This window comes from Drosophila tropicalis, unplaced genomic scaffold (genome assembly GCF_018151085.1).
Source record: "Drosophila tropicalis isolate 14030-0801.00 unplaced genomic scaffold, ASM1815108v1 contig_593, whole genome shotgun sequence".
Classification (NCBI taxonomy): Eukaryota; Metazoa; Arthropoda; class Insecta; order Diptera; family Drosophilidae; genus Drosophila; species Drosophila tropicalis.
The window spans coordinates 20,885,892-20,905,573 of NW_027173070.1; the positions used below are offsets into that span (position 1 = coordinate 20,885,892).

The 19,682-nt window shown below is 39.5% G+C and overlaps 3 protein-coding genes across 3 annotated transcripts; 1 reads left to right on the plus strand and 2 right to left on the minus strand.

The window, feature by feature from the left end:
* Nucleotides 1–112: 112 nt before the first annotated feature.
* Nucleotides 113–2,738, minus strand: Ssrp (structure specific recognition protein). The gene is made up of 3 exons (XM_068290151.1): nucleotides 2,575–2,738; nucleotides 918–2,492; nucleotides 113–851 (listed from the first exon to the last, which is right to left on the minus strand). The coding sequence occupies exons 1-3, from the start codon at nucleotides 2,626–2,628 to the stop codon at nucleotides 288–290; spliced, it is 2,193 nt and encodes a 730-aa protein (XP_068146252.1). The 5' UTR covers nucleotides 2,629–2,738; the 3' UTR covers nucleotides 113–287.
* A 511-nt stretch (nucleotides 2,739–3,249) lies between these two features.
* LOC137576772 (gastrulation defective protein 1 homolog) lies at nucleotides 3,250–5,416 on the plus strand. The gene has a single exon (XM_068290069.1). It carries the CDS (start codon nucleotides 3,352–3,354, stop codon nucleotides 5,326–5,328), a length of 1,977 nt encoding a protein of 658 aa, XP_068146170.1. The 5' UTR covers nucleotides 3,250–3,351; the 3' UTR covers nucleotides 5,329–5,416.
* An 11-nt stretch (nucleotides 5,417–5,427) lies between these two features.
* Nucleotides 5,428–14,410, minus strand: pippin. Its single transcript, XM_068290070.1, has 5 exons — nucleotides 14,178–14,410; nucleotides 9,596–9,761; nucleotides 8,433–8,571; nucleotides 7,706–7,914; nucleotides 5,428–6,798 (listed from the first exon to the last, which is right to left on the minus strand). Exons 1-5 carry the CDS (start codon nucleotides 14,189–14,191, stop codon nucleotides 5,710–5,712), a joined length of 1,617 nt encoding a protein of 538 aa, XP_068146171.1. The 5' UTR covers nucleotides 14,192–14,410; the 3' UTR covers nucleotides 5,428–5,709.
* Between the last annotated feature and the right edge of the window lie 5,272 nt (nucleotides 14,411–19,682).

Sequence of the window (19,682 nt, forward strand, 5' to 3'; positions counted from 1 at the left end):
AAACCGTTTATAGACCGACTGACAGGGAATATCATTAGTGACTAAACAAAACAAGTCAGCCAAATCCCAGATGGCATCGATGCACAATTATTTGTAATTACTCTTAAAACCATTTAACGAGCGACAATTATTCATGTTTATGAGCGTTTTATATATGTATATATATAGGGATTTTTAGAATTATTTTTAAACAAGATTATTTATGTGGATGATTTTGGGGTCTGTATCTAACAGTGATCTTAAAAAGAACTATAGCTATAACTATTGGATATTTTGTTGTTGTGGAATTAATCGCTGCCATCATCATCATCCTCATCCTCATCATCATCTTCGGTGTCCTCTTCACTCTCATCATCGGTTGCCTCTGCTTCGCTTTCGCTCTCTTTCTTCTTAGACTTCTTCTTATCAGCACCATCTCCTCCTGATTTATTTTTCTTTTTAGGTGGTTCCTTGTTGCCAGATTTTTTGGCCTCGTCTGAGGATGTGGAATCATCATCGGATATGTATTCCTTGCTCTTGAAGCCACTGCCTGAGGTATTTGATTTCTTTGAGGGTGAAACATCAGATTTGCGTTTCTTGGATGATTTGTCGCCATCACCAGAACCACTGGCCTCCGGCTTGTAGTTTTTCATCTCATCCTGATAACGTTGCTTGTCCTTGGCGGCAAGATTCTCCCATTTCGATTTATCCTTCAGCTCCTTCCACATTTCACCGCCCTTTTTGGCAATTTCGGTGACCTTAATACCCGGGGAGTCGCGCTTTATTTGCTCCCTGGTTTCATTTAGCCAGAGCATGAATGCTGTGGTGGCTCGCTTCGGCTTGTTGTCGTCCTTCTTCTTGGTGGGTTTTTTCTAAAGAATTATATACATGTCGTAGATTGAAATCGGTGAGGAAATTAAATTCGTTTCGTCACTTACCGTTCTCTCCTTCTCCTTGTGTTTCTTTTCTTTCTTCTCCTTCTTCTTCTCTTTGTGCTTCTTTTTGCCATCGCTGCTGTCGCCTCCTCCGCCACCGCCACTGGCGTCACTATCGTCATCCGAATCGCTCTGGACATTGCTGTCATACTCATCGGCCACATCTGATTCGTTTTCATTGGGTTTGAAGTCCTCGTCAGTGGACTCCTCATCCGAATCTTCGGCGTCATCATCGTCTTCCTCCTTCTCCCTGGCCTCGGCCTTCAAACGCGCCAAATAGGCATCTGGCTCGTTCTCATTATCGGAATCACCAAAGTCCACATCCTTATAGCCGCTCTTATCCTTGCCCATGTTGCTGACGTGCAGCTTCTTCTTGGTTATGAAATCAAAGAGTTTCGCATATTCCTCCTTTTCAATAGATGAGAAGATGTGGACAGTACCATTCTTGAGGGTGATCTCGAAATCAAAAGAACGGGTAGAGCCACCACTTCGGGCAAAGTTCACCGAGCTTATCTCTTCGAAACGAATGTGAAGAGGTGGTTTATGTATATATATAAATCCACGTTCCAGTGGATACAGATAACCGGCTGCCGCCTTGAACGAACAGCCCACAGCTGCTGTTCCCGAGTGACCAATAAAGTTACCCGGTCCAGTAATCTTTCTGCCAATCAACACCTTCATCACTTTACCCATTACTTCGTAGACTGGTCCCGATAACTCCTTTTCCAATTTGCCCTCGTATTTGTCCTTTAGCTCTGCCTCTGAGAAGGGCAACTCTATGGTGGTCTCCTCATCGGGAGCAAACAACAAAACCAAATAATGATAACGTGTTTGACCCTGTTTAATGGGCGGATCCAGTGACAGCACAAAGAACATTTGCCGGCTATCCTTGTGGGGCAGCATGAACAGGCGCAGCACCGAATCCATGGGAATCTTGTAATCAAATGTCTTGCCATGCAACTGGAAGAAGGTGGAGAAGATTTTAATGTCGTAGCGACCACGTGGCGTGAGTATTTGTATCTCCCGAAAGATGGCAATGGATTCGCCTGAGGCTGAAATCACCGAAGCCTTATTCATCACATTTTGATGGAATTTATCAACTGGATCCTCATCTGCCGACTCCACGGCTGGTATATGAAAACGCATCTCAAGCAAACCCACTGGGGCATCATCATTCTGATGAAATTCCAGGGTAACCTCATTCTTGCCCGTCACGCACTGCGAGACATGTGCCAGGGGCACTTCGAAAATCGTTTTGGTGTCCTTGTCGAAGCTCAATACAGAGCCCATGAAGCGAGCGGTGCCCCAATTCCAACCCTTGACGCACATCTCCTTCTCCACCATATCCTGTGAGTAGGCATCCTTAATGAACTTGCCCAATTTCTCGTGTTCGCTATCGCGAAAGCCGGTGAAGCGATGAAGAACTCCGCTCTTGGTGAAAACCCGCAGGCCCCAGGTGCCCACAAACTTCTGCGAATTGATCAGATCAATGTCATCGGCAGCTATTTGCTCCACCTTGCCAGTTTTGGTGTTCTTAAATGTGATGTTCTGCTGGGTGAGCTTCAGACGGCCGGCAGACTAGTGGAACGGGAAAAAGAGTCCGTCAGACAACATGTGCAAAAATATGAGTTTTCTATTGTCTGCAGAATTTGCCACTTACCAAGACACCGCGCAGTTCCGAATCGATGTCGTTGTACTCCAAGACATCCGTCATGTTGCCTTCAATTTAACCAACTAATGCGTATATTTAACAATTAATAAATTGCAACAGCAAACGAAATTCTTTAATCGTGCAAAAAAAATAAACGCCGACAACCAACAACAACAAAATAACACTGCGCGCCCAATTTTAGGTTAAACGACGCTGTGAATCAGTTGAACCAGTTCAATTGGTTCGATAACTGAATTCTAGTGATGGCAAGTTGGATCGTGATGGATTCGAAAAATTGGAGTGTTGCAAGGGCGATCAGTATATATCAGATATGTCCAAGACTAAGGGTCATGTGGCTCAATTGACATCTGGATGCTGGCATCCCTTTAATAGGGAGCAATTTCTCACCGCAACAAGTAGCAAGTTTTAAAACTGTGATTTGTGAATGTTCTTGGAAAAACCATGATTGAAAATAAAAAATTGACTTATAATAAGAAGTTAGTTCATGCAGCTCAAAAATAAATTGTATTTAAGTAAAATGTAATAATCACTACGTTTTACGATTTGCGTCATCAGCAACTTCTGTTCTCACTTCGCTGAGTTGAGGTAATCTAACTGTGAATTGGAATTCCCGCTAACTTTTTGAGCATCTCTATCTCTGCTTGGCATCACTGAGCAGAACTAGCTCCTGCTCAGCCGTTTGAGACGAATCAGTTGTTTAGTTCCATTTTCTTATTATATTTGTTTATTTATAAATATTTGATTGTAAATATATTACTGGAGATCATGCAGCGTGGGAAAATCTCATTTGGCAAGATTCAATTAAGTGTGAATAAGCCAGCTCCTGCTGCTGCTACCACCGATAAGGAGGAGAGCAAGGAAGGTGCAGGAGATTCAGCTACCGGCGGCGGCTTTAAGAAAATGGATAAGATACAAATGATACAACAAATCGAAGATGTAGCCGAAGATCTGGAGAGTCAACACCTAAAAGAAGTGATGGGCATCAGTGGTTTTGGGCGAAAGGCTGCCAAAGTTTTTGACATCAATGAACAGATAGCCAAGGCACGAGTCACACGGCCTAGTCTTCATAAGAAAACAGAGGAGAAGGACGAGGAGGAAGACAATGACGACGTGATAGGTCCACAGCCACCTTCACTGGATACGAATGCAGCTGAAAATAATACAAAATCATCTGAAGATGCCTCGGAGAAGTCTAAAGAACAGGACTCTGATGAAGATTCGGAAGACGATGGCGATGATTCTGATGATGAGCAAAGCCTAGCCCGCCGCATACCCTACACTCACGAGGTGCAGATGCAGCACGGTTCACGCGCCGTGCTCGCCCTAGCCGGCGATCCATCCGGTGCTCGTGTGGTGTCTGGTTCCATTGACTACGACATGTGTTTTTGGGATTTCGCTGGTATGGACTCGTCCATGCGAAGCTTTCGTCAGCTTCAGCCTTGTGAGAATCATCCCATTCGATCGCTTCAGTATTCAGTGACGGGGGACATGATTTTGGTCATTTCTGGCAATGCTCAGGCAAAAATTCTGGATCGTGATGGATTCGAAAAATTGGAGTGTTGCAAGGGCGATCAGTATATATCAGATATGTCCAAGACTAAGGGTCATGTGGCTCAATTGACATCTGGATGCTGGCATCCCTTTAATAGGGAGCAATTCCTCACCGCAGCACTCGATGGCACATTAAGAATTTGGCAAGGTATCAAAAGCAAGGAGCAACTGCAAGTCATCAAAACACGGGCCCAGGGAGGATTGAGAACTAATGCCTCGGCTTGCTGTTTCAATCGGGATGCCACACTTATAGCCGCCGGTTGTGTGGATGGTTCCATTCAGACTTGGGATACACGCAAAATGTTTGTGAATACAACCCACTGCGTGAGAGGGGCTCATCAAAAGGGCGCAGACATCAGTTCAATTGTATTCTCCTACATGGGTCAACAATTGGCCACCAGAAGCAATGATGAGACTATGAAATTGTGGGATTTGCGACAATTCAAGCAACCGCTTCACACATGGACAAATCTCTTCTCGCGCTATGACACCACGGATTGTTGTTTCAGTCCCGATGATCGTCTCCTGGTCACTGGTGAATCGCTACCCAAGGACCAAAAAGAGGCCAAGCTTTATTTCTACAGTACAAAAACCTACGAGGAGGTTCAACGCATTCCCGTGGCCAGCTCACATGTCATCAAAACGCTGTGGCATCCAAAACTTAACCAGCTTTTCGTGAGCTGTGGCAATGGAACAATTAAGTGCTACTACGATGACCAGCGTAGCATTCGAGGAGCCAAACTCTGTGTGGTCAAGACCCATCGCAAGCGGCAACAAATCGAAATGGTCGGCGTATCACAGATTCTCACGCCACATGCTCTGCCTCTGTTTCGTCAAGAGAAATCCCGCTCGTCACGGAAGAAGATGGAAAAAGCTCGCATGGATCCCGTCAAATCAAAGAGACCAGATTTGCCCATCACCAGCGGCCAGGGTGGACGTGTGGCCAGTTCTGGTGGCACTCTCTCCTCATATGTCATCCGCAACTTGGGTCTTAGCAAGCGTGTGGACGACGATCAGGATCCCAGAGAGGCCATTCTCAAGTTTGCCAAAGATGCCGCTGAGAATCCTTATTGGATAGCCCCCGCCTATAAGCAAACACAACCCAAGGCCATATTCTCCGAGAAATTACCCTCTGACGGGACCGCAGCAGCTCCAGCGGCCAAGAAACCAAAAACCGAGGATGACAAATAGTTGTTCCTAGATATAAGGCGTCTAATGGTAAGAAATAATTGTAAATAAAGTTCTCTTAAGTTCAAATAAATTGCAAATATACTCCGAACTCCACAGACATTTGTTTACAGATCTGATCGTACATATATACTTTTATTAACTTATTGTAAAATGTATTTGATTTATCGTCTAATTTTATATAATGCATAAAAATCACAATTTCAAGGGATTAACTTAAACATTTCGCTGGTTTTTAGAGGGAAAACACTGGATACTAAAACTACGAGGCACTGCGGGCTATATTATGAACTAAATGCTACGACTAACCCAAGACTAAACTGGTAAATTGGAATCTTAAGAACCCTGTACTAAAATGTATTTCATTTTGTCCCCTTGATGATATTAAGCGCCTTCCACAACGCCCGTTGAGTTTTCTTTGAGTGGCTGCAGGGGCAGCAATTTGACCGTCTTATAGCCACGATCCCTTCGGAACCAAAGCCAGTTATTGCCATTGAAGTAGTCCTCAATGTGATCCAAACTTCGGCCCTTTGTCTCTGGTTGGAATAGACACATGAAGATGGTGAGCAGGAAACTGGACAAGGCAAAGACCAGAAAGACGCCCCGCATTTTCAATGCAGCTTGAAGTGCAGGAAAACCTTTGGCGAAAATGAAGAGGGCAACATTCATGGAGGCAAAGACACCACCAGCCGTGCGTCCACGAATTCTTGCAGGGAACAGTTCACCAATCATGATGCCAGGCATGACCATTAAAGCTGTATTGAAGACTATATAGCCCAGCAGACAAATTCCAGCCACCAGAATATCGTAGGACATCTTGGGTTCGCCCATTCGCGAGTACATGAAGCAACTCAGGACTAGACAGAAGACACCAGAACCAACGCCAGCGATAATCATGATGCGACGTCGCCGCACAAAGATCAGGACACCACAGAAGATCATGCAGCATATCACACGAACGGCTGCTGTCCAAATGGCCGCCTGTTTCGTATCGAAATCTCCACCGAATTCCGATATAATATCGACGGCATAGAAGATCACAATGAAGGTGCCCGAGAACATTTGCAGCAGCGAAAAGACAATCACTATGAACAAGGGTTTAATCGCCACCCTCTGGCAGCAAAGCGTGAAGATGTTTTCATTAGTCTTGGTTGTGGCTCGCTCCTTGGACAGGCGATGCTTCATATCATTGAGTTCCTTTTGAGCTGTTATCTCGCTGCCGCGCAGGAATCTCAGAGCAAGCAGAGCACGTTGCTCCTGGCCATTGCGCAGCAGCCAATTGGGGGTCTCTGGTATGCAGAAAATGGCAACCATGGCACACAGAGGCAAAATGTTGGCACACCATGCCACAGTGCGCCAATAGAATACTGAGCCCAGTGTATAGACCAGAAGAATGCCACATGAATAGGCCACATAGGGAGCCCCAATGAGGAGACTACGTAGATTCGGTTCCGCTGTCTCAGCTATATAGACCTGGAAGAAACAAGATAAATCGTTCAGTTAAACTCATTTCTAGAACAAACATTCCACCTAATGGGATATGATCTAGAACACTTTCTTTTTCCGAATATAAACAAACAATTTGATCAAATTAAATGCCAAGCAGGGTCAAAACTAATACAAAACAATCCCGGACTTATCAACAATCTTAATACATATCTGCAATCTTAAACTCGTAAATCTTGTCATTAATGAAAACGAAGTGACACGCGCTACACTCACTAGTCTCAGCGTCTAAGCGCAACCCATCCCCATCATCAAATACCGCCCACCACACCCCCTACCGAGAACAACAAACTTATTATAGACTAAGGTCAAGAATCCGGAAGGAAAAACTACGTTGTTGCCGTCGTCGACGTCGTACGTCGCCACTAATGCACATATGCTGCCCATTTAGCTGCTGCTGATGATGATGATGATGACGACGACGACGTCGGCAACTACGTTATCATCGTTATCATTTTGGCCGCCTGATAAGTCATGGACATATCCATAAGATGAACAAACCGGCTACGACTACGGCTACAACAGAGCAAATTGCTCACTTGACGAATGGAAAACTGACGTCGCATTATCATAACACACACAATGGATATGTCAAAAGATGCCAAAACGCCGGGACAATAGACGCGATTAAGTGCTCAATTGACAGGCCCGAAAAAGCAAAAAGGCAGAGCGGACTGACTTACTGACTGACTGAACTATCACCCATGTTTACGTGCCGGGTTCAAGGCAGTATGAATTAAGTGGTGAATAGTGGTTAATAGGTCAGTGGAGCACGCACTCACGCACACCCACGCAGCGAGGAAGGCGTCTCTGATTTATGTCACGTAAACTGCTAGTTGAATGACCCACATTGAACTGCATTTGAGTTGCTTACCTGTCCGGGTCCACCCAAAATGCCCGTGGCAAAACCGCACAGGAAACGTGCAAATATCAGAACTTTCACCGATTTAACCATTGCCATGATACTCCAGCCGAAACATAATGGTATAATCGAAACCATCAAGGTTTTCCGCCTTCCCAAATAGTCAGCCAAAGGACCAGACATCAAAGAGCCAAATGGTGTGGCCAAACTATGGACACTGGCTGTAAAATGGTTAAATGAAAAATTAGTCATGGTTAAAATCAAAACTATTTAAAACTCCTAAGAATAGAAATTGAAAAGAATGATTGAAATGGTATTAAAGGAAGAGTGGATTGGAAATAATATTGAAATGAAGGACAAGCCAAGATTCAATTCAATTTGTTTGTGATTGAGAAACAAATTGATGCAATATAACAGCGAATGAATTAAGGACAAGGCATAAAGTCAGTTAAAGGACTGGATTTTGAAGAATGAATGAAAATTTCACATACTTAATGGTAAATTTCATACTGAAATGGAAGTAGAATAAAGATTGAATGGAACAATAAAGTAATGAAATGAAACTTGGAACTAGGAATGAAAGTAAATATGGCATATTAAAAAAATGAATGGGAATGGAATTAAATTGTTGAAAGAGTGGAATGATACAAGGTCAGACTGGATCGAAATGAGAAAAGACCAAACAAAATGAATTTATCATATCATTTGCACCTCTTCTTTAAGTTCGTGAACCTCTTACCTATCCATGAACCAATATTAACATCGATAGGTACCTCTGTGGTATTCGTATCCATCAGCTGTGGCAATAACACTGCCGAATAGCCAATGGGCATGCCACAGGCAGCAGAGAGTAGAAGAACAGCGCAAGTGGCCAGAATCTAAATAAAAGACACATTTGAGAAGATCGTTTTTGTTACTATCATGCACATGGCAACAAGAATCAAACTATATACATATGTACTTATGTATCTAGATAGATGCCCATGCAACTGTCGGAATTGAATTGCATTTTGTAATTGAAACTGAATCTTGGGTCAACTAATTGCCATCAATTGAAGTTGCGCCATTTTAGTGAACTTGTTTTCCGTCGATGTCGATCTCGATCTCGATTTGTTGATGCAACACTATTTGATTTGAGGTAAATGGGTGATAAATGATTTTGCCCTGCGTGCCTGCCACTGACACACACACACACACTTACTCGCTTACTGACAAGTTCTACAAACACAACAATGTTTGTTGTGGTCTTTCTTGTTGCTATTTGTGACGTCAGTGGCCAGCCAGGCTGTGCATGGACATTCAACTGCCATTTCATTCAATAATTACTTAGTTTGCCATCACATCACATGTACGCTACATGTGGGGGCCTCCAAGTTAGTTGCTGTTGTTGCTTTCTGTTTCCCTTCTAATCACGGCAAGAAGAAAGTTCAATTGCGTATCTTATCATTTTGTCCTTCAAAAATCATACAACTAAATAAAAAATAAATACATACATTCATTTGTCTCACAGTATGTTACGTTAATTTGTTTTTCGCTAAAACAAGGTTGAAACCACTAACTAACTAACTGGCAGACTATTAGTTGATAGATTTGTCAAATTTTAGTTGGCCAAATGTAAAGAAACTATACCACAATCTTCTGCTAAGATACGCGCAGTTGTTGTTAATAGACCGGAAACTACAGATTATGCGGACTACAGCAGATAAAAGTTTGCTGCATGTGACTATATATAAAATTTTAAGATCGAGTTGAGAAATTCTAGGAATGATCCAACTTTAAGTTAAGTACACAGATACATACATATATGTACATATATCTTTGTGTCTATTGTCAACTATTTAAATGCAATTCAAGGCCAACAACATTGTAAGTCTGAACCTATTGGTGTCCCTTTTCTCTTACCTGATTCATAATGCCCCGTCTGTTGGCCCCATCACAATCCTGTTCATCGATTGTTGATAGTTTGCGTGTATGGGCGGCATGAGTGGCTAATTTACATTGAAACTCTGCACCGGGTACCACATGATATGATAATTTATTTGGCACAAATTTACTGTATTCATCATCCCTAGAAGTGTAAACAAAATGAAATTATAATATTGTTAACAGTGTAATGCCTACATTGCTTTTGTTTAGTTGTGGTCAATGGTTGAATGATTGGAATGAATCCATTCTATTTATTGGCAATTACGCGGCCACTTGAAAACAGCGTCGACAACGCTTTTTCACTTTAACTGTAATTGAGGGCCCGTGGGCCAATTAATGTAGTATAATTTTTACATGGCATTCAAAGCGATCAAGTTGTACTTTTTGTTGCACTTTAATCCTAATTGTTTGCAATTGTTGAGTCATTCAAGTACCCAATACCCTATAGTAGGTGATTTTTACCTTTCACAGCAGAGTCATTGGGTATATGTGTTTCTGATTAGCCTAGAACAATGTCTTGTTTATCAAAAGAAACTCTAGTTCAGCATTTGTTTCTCCCCTTGTCTATCTAGGGTATCTGAAAGTCGTTGCTGTGAATCTAGACAATGTCGACATGGTTCAGTAACAAAAGCCAAGATAATTAAAAAGAGAAAGCCAAATAAATAAAAACACCAGGGGTGAGAGAGAGAGAGAGCGGGAGAGAGCGAAATACAAGGAGTAAAAGAGCTGGGCACACGCTGCGTATACGTCATTGCATGAAATATGTTTTAGTATTAGTTTGTTTTGGCCGATAAAACAAGAATATTGAAACTAAAACAAAATTGGTAATACAAATAAATAAAACAAGAGTAATAAGAAACATTTTTCTTGCCGTTTGTTTTTATACACATTTTTTGTGTCTCATTTAATTAGCTGGTGTTTTTTTTTTATTTGTTTGCATTTTTTTTTTTCGTTTGTAATTACTTCAAATGACAACAAACAAGAACAAAAAAAATGTACAGCTTACTGTTTGTGATTTTATTAATTTTTTTGTAGCTTTACATTCACAAAGGGAATAACATTTGAGTGCCAAGGTGAAGCCGGTTTGATGACCTCTCAATTATTTGAATATTGATTTTATTTAAAGGATTTTTGTAACAACTTCCCTTAACATTTGTATTAAGGAAGTGGCCTTTGTGGTTTTAGGATAAATTAGTAATACCAACTGTACTTATATCTAGATCAGGCGAACTAACTTTGAAGAGTAAATTTTCTTAAAGAAAAATAAGACTTCTTCTACCTACATCATTTTTGAAGCGATTACCTTGTAGTGTGCCTAAATCTTTGACTATTTTTAATAGATATTTTTGATCGAAATTCAAATTTTTGTAGACCTTCAGTTGGCAGTGATTCCTTCCTCTTTCGCTTTGCTTTTTGCATATTTTATTCTTTGTTGTTTTGTTTGTTCGTTGTTTTCTGTGTTAGGCCTAAAAATTGCACACTTCCTTAGATCCAAATATGAAGCATTTGCTTGTCATTGATCTATTAAATTTTGAGCCAAGCCTTGACAATTGATATTACAATTGTTTCACCTTTAGCATTGGTAAGACCAAAACAAAGTGCGAAAAAAAGCGAAAACACTCGACTCATCGTGATATGCATATACAAAGAGTCCAAAAAAACACAAAAAAAACAAAACAAAACAATATTGTCAAACTGATATTGATATATACTATAAAGACGTCTGCATCAGTTACCGATTTCTTCGGACATTCCTATTATCACTTGAATGGGCTGTGTCTGGGCTTGTTCTTTATCGTTACGATTAAGGAACCTCCGATTGAATCTGACCACTAACAAACAGTTCAATGTGCCAAAACAACGACGAAAGAGCAGGCCAAGTGCAAGTTAAGACCCCCCCAAAAAAAAAACATCACCAACAGTTAATTTAAACGTTCTGTTTATACCTAAATATAAGATGCTAAATATGGATTAGCCGACACGAGTTTGTCACACGCTATCAATTGGCAATCGGCGTGATTGCTGGCTCATCGGTTGCTGTTGGGATTGCTTTCCAGTTGGTTCAATGTGTGAATTGAAAGAAGTGACCAAACAGAACAAGTTGACAGCATTCATTAGTTCCTCAATTGGAAGGGTCCCAAGAACTCTGTTCTGTTAACCAAAATAGATGAATAATGCCAGCGAGCGTAATTGAGCCAATCAAAAAGGCCATCAAATATAATTGCAGCGTATACAAATTCATGTATATCTATTGTATAACATTTTCACAAACTATTGATTTCATCACAGACAGAAACGAGCCGTAGAAAGCAAGAGTGATACACTTCAACGGGGTGTGAGTGAAGTGTGGAGAAGGTGGCCACGGCTGGAAAATTCTGTGTCTAATTGAATTGCATTTAATTCCTTTAAGAGATAAGATAAGGCCGTGGGAATTTGTAGACTCTGTGTACATAGTCTGGTAATTGAAACCAGAAAATAATGAAGCACCATTGGAACTTATCGCACTAATTAAATTATTTAACAAGCTAAATGAAACATTTCACATAATTATCTAGAGCCAAAAATCAATAATAGGTGAAAGTCATAGTAAATATTGAAAACAATATTAAAGAGGAGAAAAACAAAAAGGTATACAAAAATTGGTTACTAAGTTTAAATTCTTTAATTATTAATTATAATCAGCTGAAGCTCAATTTCATCCCCCTTAGCAAAGGATATCAAATTTACTTAATTTATAGCCATTCAATATATATAGCTCTTAATATCAACCCATTTACTAACTGTTTAGCTACATCTTGTTAATTGTTGTTGTTTTGTAAGTTATCTTATTATATGTTGAAAAGTATTTAGAATTTAGAGTCTAGAATTATTCTACAGTTTCAAATTTTGTTATTGATGATTGCTTAAACCTTTTCAATTCACTTTTTCACTTTTAATTTGCTGGTTGGCCCTTAAAATCCTGCCAAAAGAGTATAACTGGGAAATACAGGGAATTTCCCTTTAAACTTGTTAATATTTTTAGATTAGAAAGACAATAATGAAATTCATTGACTTTTTTTAATCTTTTGATTTATTGAATTTTGGCTTCTTTTAAATAATTCTTATTGTTAATCTTTGTGTGGTAATACCTCAATAGAGTAATTCTTATTTGATCAGATCTCTCCCTGTTTGAATATCACAAAATAACAAATTGATAAAATAATCCGGCAAATCTTGTGAAAAAGTACACAATTCTAAGAAATTTATCTTTACTGTAATAATTTATAAAAATTATTAAGCTTTCTTGCTCACTCACTGTTTGATTGATTGTCAACAATGATTTGCAAAAAAAAAAAAACATGAATAATATTCGAAATAAGGTAATTTTTTTCTTCTTTTGATGTCAACACTCAGTTTTATGGGTGTAATAAAGTCTGATAAAGACTTTAGCCGATTAAATTTGAAAGGGATAGTTCCTCTATTTCAACTGTCAACTTGTACAATTTCCAAAAGATTTACAAAAAGACAAAAATTGACATTTTGAGTTGATAATTTGGTGTCACATGTTAAGGTTAAGAGACATCGGTCATGACACTTAATTCAAGTACTTATTTGGTTAAGAGGCTTATCCTCTTGGTTCTAAGAAACTTTTGAGGTGTGTGAGTTGAGGGGATGAGGAAGGAATTCAAAGAAGAACTTTCAGACATCATCTTTTAGTGCAATTGCTGATTGTGATGAAATTCTGAGCAACAAATTGGGAAGCTGGTGAGTTCTAGTAATAGCTAATAAATTTATTATTTAAATATTTAACGAATGCCAAATGAGATTGTAAATACAGATAAGTTGCGGCTTATCTGGACACTGACAATTTGCCATTTTCACACTCAATAATTCAGTTTTAATTAAGAATATTGCATAATTTCGGATGATGACTATTGGTAAAAGGTTGTCTCCATGTGATTTCAATGCTCAAGTGTTTTCACACTTCTTTTGCAGAGAACTAGCTAAGTGTTTAGGTAACGCACACACATACATATGTACATATGTAGATATCTAATCAAACTCACAAAAATCACCGAAGAAAAGAATATATAACCCAAACAGAACAACCATTTTATTGTCAATGTCTGGCAGAAGTCGGAAATCTCAGTTAATATTAGTCACTAATTATTGAGTTTATACGTGTTTTGATTGCTGCTGACCATGTGTGTACTTTAAACCGAAAATTTTCCTCGCCCGATTGGCCAAAAGAAATGTATTTCGAAATCTTATCGATGGGAAAAAGAGGCCTAGCCTACCTGCTGGTCAACGAAGAGGTACTTGGAGGTGTTTGGACCCTTAGCAACAGAACAAACTACCACCTATCTGTGGTGGCTTCTTTGAGGGTTTGAAGTTTTGCCAAATTAATGTGTGAAACAAAATGTATTTTTAGCTGTTCAGACTAAACATATTAAAATACGCAAAAATATTCGCAAAATCTATGTATGTATGTATATATTCGTAGTGTTTTTTGCTTGTTTCTGTTTTGTTTTTTGTTTTCTAACAAAACAGCTGAGAGAATTTGTATGTATTTATTTACCTTTCGACACTCATTTTGTTGAGGGAAATAATTTAGTCGGAGCACGCAGGGTAAATTAGTTCAAATAGTTTTTGTATAATTTTGAATAGACTTTTATATAACTTTGCACCTCCTTTAACCTTGATTACAAATGTCCACCAAGTCTGGACTTAATCGAAGGCACACACACACTCACACACGGGGCTTAAATACAGCAAGAAACATTGACTATAGAAATACCACTGGGAAACCAAAACGCGTACTGGCTGCAAAATGTTTAAAGCGGCTTCTTATATTTATGAGTCGCATTGATCGGTATTCACACACAGATACATGCACGCTCTCACACAGATACAAACTGGTCTATACACAGATACAAATAAACAGTCGCACGCATTAGCGAATGGACATTGGCATTGTTCCCTCTCTTTCGTTCTCCTATTTCTTGTTTGGTGATCATTTCAGACTCTCTCTCTCTCTACTCTCTCTCTCTCTCTCTCTCTCTCTCTACATTACTCTCACAATAATTGTTATTTAATTGTCGATTCGATCAGCTGTTCAATTTAACAGCTGCTCACAAAAGTATTCAAGTTTACGCTCTTAGAGATCGTCGTCAATTCTCTTAGTCGTTATCAATGCTCTTATCGCAACAAGCTTTTGGACCGAAGTAAAAGCTTAATGCCTAAGCAAAGTTATAAACCCATGTGAAAGATAACGATCGACGATAACTTGTCTACATACCTACATGCATATTACATACAGTTGAGTTCACGATCTGTTCATCTCGCTGCGCTACTCGATGCTCCGATTCCTTTAGCTCCTGCTCAACGCGTTCCTTTGTAGCATTGGTCTGATCTAGCTGAGTCATGATTTCGGCATTATTTTCTTTCAATCGCTTGATTTTATTTTGTTTTTCCCTCAGGCCAAATAATATTTACCTTTTCTTGACCTTTTCTTTCAACTGTTTCTATACGCTCTTAATTTCATCGGTCTTTGACTGAAGAGTCTATTGTAGTTGGCTTAATTGCTCGTCACGCTGATCGAGGTCCGCTTCCAAGGCATTTGAACCTGAGATGTGGATCGAATTTAGCTTAGCTTCTCATTAACCTCCTTCAGACTAACCACTGGTCAAATCTGTTTCATTCTACAATTGACGGCTGGATTCCAGTCGGTCCATTTTTTTTAGCCAATTCGGCCATCAATTCCTCTAACCTTGTGCGTTGTTCATTCAATTGAAATAGCAACTTGGAATACACCTCCTCGTCGACTCCGTTGACAGTTATCATTTTCATCCGTGTTGCGGCGCGAACAACATTGATGTCTGAAACTGAGCCAGGACAATTTTTCGCCATATGTTCCTATTTATTGCACCGGAAGCATTTCGTAACGGCATCGCAATCCTTTCGAGAATGGTCAACAGTAGTGTTGGGTAAACGTTGCTCAATTAGGTGAACATGTTCACTTGTTCTTTTTTTCGAAGTGAGTCGACTCGCTCACTTTGCTCAGTTGCTCATTCACATTGCTCACTCACATTGCTCAGTTGCTCACTGTTCATGAACAGCTCAAAGCTACAAAATTCTTCACACAACAGACAATGAAATATGTTATGTTCCATTTTAAATCTTTTTTTTAATGATTTTTATAACTCTTGTACTTAAAACTAATTTAACAAAACAAACCAAAACCTTTTTCATAGATTTCATTCCCTTCATTGGGAGTATTTATGTTCTATAAAACTTGTACTTAAAACTAAATTAGAAAATAAAAAACAAAAAGTTAAAGTTAAAGAAATTCCCTTCATTGGGAATATTAGTCTTCTCGTTAAATAAAAATACTATTATTTAGGAACATACATAAAATTTACATGTTATTATGTAAAATCATAAGATTTTCCACATTGGTCGGCTTCAACAGGGACCGTCTTTTGGTTACTGTTTCACCAGCACTGGAAAATATGCGCTCGCATGGCACAGATGTTGCAACTATGCATAGGCGACTTAGCATATATGTATATATATGCGGGTATTGCATTTTTCGCTGATTCCACCATTCCAATGGATCAGCCTTCCGAGATATATACTCTTCAGCTAAATATTTATCCATTTCTCGAATACCAGCAGCATGGCTTACTTGTTGGAACTTATTGTCGTACTCGTTCCAGATGTCGTCTTTGTCAGTAGAACCCAATTCTTTAGCTGGGACACCTTCATTCAGTGCGACAACGGTGCGCATTTTTGTCAGTTTTTTTTTTTTATGTCAGAAACCGCGTTTTGAAAGGCTTCTGTTGATTTAAATACTCGTCCTTTAAATCTTGGATCCAGAATGGTGCTTTCTGCGTACAAAACATTTGTTTCCACCTCTCTGAATCTGCCATCCATTTCAAAAATGAGCGTCTCGACAACCTCCTGCAAAGTATGGCTTGCAACAGACGCATTTATTGTCACCATTTTTTTTTTGCAGCAACCCAACTAAGACAATTATCTTTGATAGCGCCACATTTTTTTCCGCGCAGATCTCTTCCGTTAGTTGATAGAAGGGCTGTAAAATTGGAAGTACACCTTCTATCAAACTCCAGTCTTCTGGGGACAAAATAAGGTCCGTCCGTGTGGAGAGGGCTGCCACAACTGCCTGCAACATCGACAGTCTTTGAAACATTTTGAAGGTGGAATTCCACCTTGTGGGCACATCCTGCGTGAGTTTTAGTTGTGGCAAGTTAAACATAGCTTGCATGTCCTTTAACTTTTTTAGCCCTGATGAGCTACGGTTAAAGTACTCTGCGATAGCTTTTACTTTCGTGAGCACACTGCTGATTTTCTCCAAAGCCTTTTGAACAATTATGTTTAGAGAGTGCGCAAAACACCTCACCTGTTTCCAATTGCCCAATTTTATAGCACCAAAAATGTTGTGGGCATTGTCCGAAGCTATAGCCATTACTTTATTTTGTAACTCCCACTTGCCAACAATTTTTTTTGAGAAAAGCAAAAAGGTTTACTGAAGTGTGTGACTCTTCAAAGGCCTCGCAAGCAATGGTGTGTGATTGTAGCACTGTTGTATCCTGATTTATGTAGTGCACAGTTACTGCTATATAGCTCTCATTGCTGAGTGATGTCCAGCCGTCTGTTGTTAGACATACTGCAGTGGCCATTCGCAAATTGTCCAAAATTTGTCCCAAGTGTTCATCACGAACTTTGGGTATCAAAGAGGTGGTTAACGTTTTTCTTGTGGGAAGCTTATACCCTGGAGCGTGCGAGACAAAAATTGGCGCTAACACGAAGACAATAAAAAACGGAAGAACGCAAAATGAGCTAACAGTACGTAAAAATGAGCAAAGCCAACAAAAGTGAGTGTTGAAAAACAGTTAAGCAAAAGAGCATGTGAGCAAAAGGAGCAAGTGAGCAAAAAAGAACAAGTGAGCAAGAAAGAACAAGTGAGCAATAAAGAACAAGTGAGCAAGAAAGAACAAGTGAGCTAAAAATAACAAGTGAGCAATAAAGAACAAGTGAGCAAAAAAGAGCAAGTGAGTAATAAAGAACAATTCGAGAGGAACATGTTCAGTTGCTCAGTTTAGTGAACAACTCTTTTTTGTTCACTCACTCATGAGCAACCCAACACTAGTCAACAGATTCTGAATCGTCTCCTTGGCCTTTGATCTTTATGCAACCATAGAGAGTATATCTGGTCGCTTTTAGCCTGCAGCCAGCTTTCTCATCGGATGAAGAAGTATCTGAAGTGAAGTATATTCCGCGTGTGTTTTTTCCGATTCCTTTACGTTTGGGCCATATGCCTCAACATTTAATTTGAAATTCTGAAACCAATATTTGACCGGAATCGGTCACCAAGGATTATTTTCACAAAGCTTTCCGCTCCGATTGTGCCACTATTTCTATTTTACTCGTCTGATCCAACTCTCAAAGCGAGCAACTGCTTCAACTCGCCACTTGCCTCGTTAACCATTATCCGAACTGACTTTTTTGTAACCGATCTGGTGTAGTAGGGTTATCTCCTTCTCACTATTGGTATTCCAGGACCCTTTGGTGCTTGTAATGCCGTCCTCAGCAGCGTCACTAAGCAAAATTGCTGCAAAACTTTTGAGACAAATTTGAGACACCTCTGACCAATAAATCTTTAATTCGAGATAAGAAACAGAATTTTTATTTTTGTCGTGCAAAACTTTCTTTGAACAAAATTTTGTGATTAAGTGATAATTAAAACTAGAGGACCGGGGCTTACTTCGGCTGCACAGAAGTTTGTATACCCTTGCCAGTTTTTTGTTACCTAGGTATAACTGTCAAAGTGCAAAAACATTTTATCTAAAGAGCCTGATGTAGCAAATAACGAAGTTATGGATCAAAGTCACTATTTAACCCCGATCGTTTCTATGGAAGCTATATGATATAGACACCCAATCGCGATCAAATTCGTATAGGAGCTATATGATTAGAGGTCCGATCCGGCTGAATCCGAGACATATGTACAACCCCTGCCGTATATATAAGCCTACATGCAAAATTTCAGCTCTGTAGCTCTTACGGTCTAGGAGTAGTTTGCATTAATCCAGACGGACGGACGGGCGGAGAGACGGACATGGCTATTTGAAGTCGCCTCGTCGTGCTGATCAAGAACTTATATACTTTATATGATCGGAGATGCTTTCTTCTATGCGTTGCACACTTCTGACCAAAATTTAATTACGCTTCTTTCAAGGGTATAAAAATTACAGATAACAAAATTATAACGCCACACATCAAACGCAGACTTTGAAAATATTGCTCATTGCTCTCTGAGACTGCAATGTGTAAAGTGAAATAATTTGCCAAAATGAATCTAACAAGTGTCCTTCCAGTTTTTGTCCTCCTCCTTCTTCCTGGATTTCAGCTGGTCATCTCAACAACTCCAACAATCTCCGATGACCATGGGGTGAGTAAATGAGTGATCGAGTGAATGGTGCAATGGAAAATGATTTATAAATCTTTTTATATAGGAGTGCGGATTTTTAAATGAGGAGGAAGACCTCTGTGCGACCTATTGTCACAAGTCCTTGAAACTTGCTCTTGGTTATATCCTAGAGCTAAAAAGAAAAGATCAAGGAGATCGAACAAAGTCATTCGGACAAGTATAATGATCGACTAAGTAAAGCAGTTGAGAATTTGCAAACTAAAATATTTAATCTTGACAATTCCATCACAAATGCAAAAGAGGAAGAGAAATCAAAATCTCAAAAGGAGATAGATAATTTGAAGAAGGAAAATCAGCAACTGAAAGAAAATCTGGAACATTTAACAAATTTTCAACGTCAAGCAGTAAAAGATAAAGAAGAAAGCAGCGTTGATCAAAATAATTTAAACAGTAAAATTGAAAGGATCTTGAGAGATAGGAAGGAGGAGAAAGAGATGCAAAAGGCTAGAGATGAACAAATGCAAATAGAAAAGAAATTAAAATTAGAAAATGAAATCCTAAGGGGTAATCTAGACAAAGAGGCAAAGAAACTTGAGTCACAAAAAAAGCAATTAGAAGAATATCAGGCTA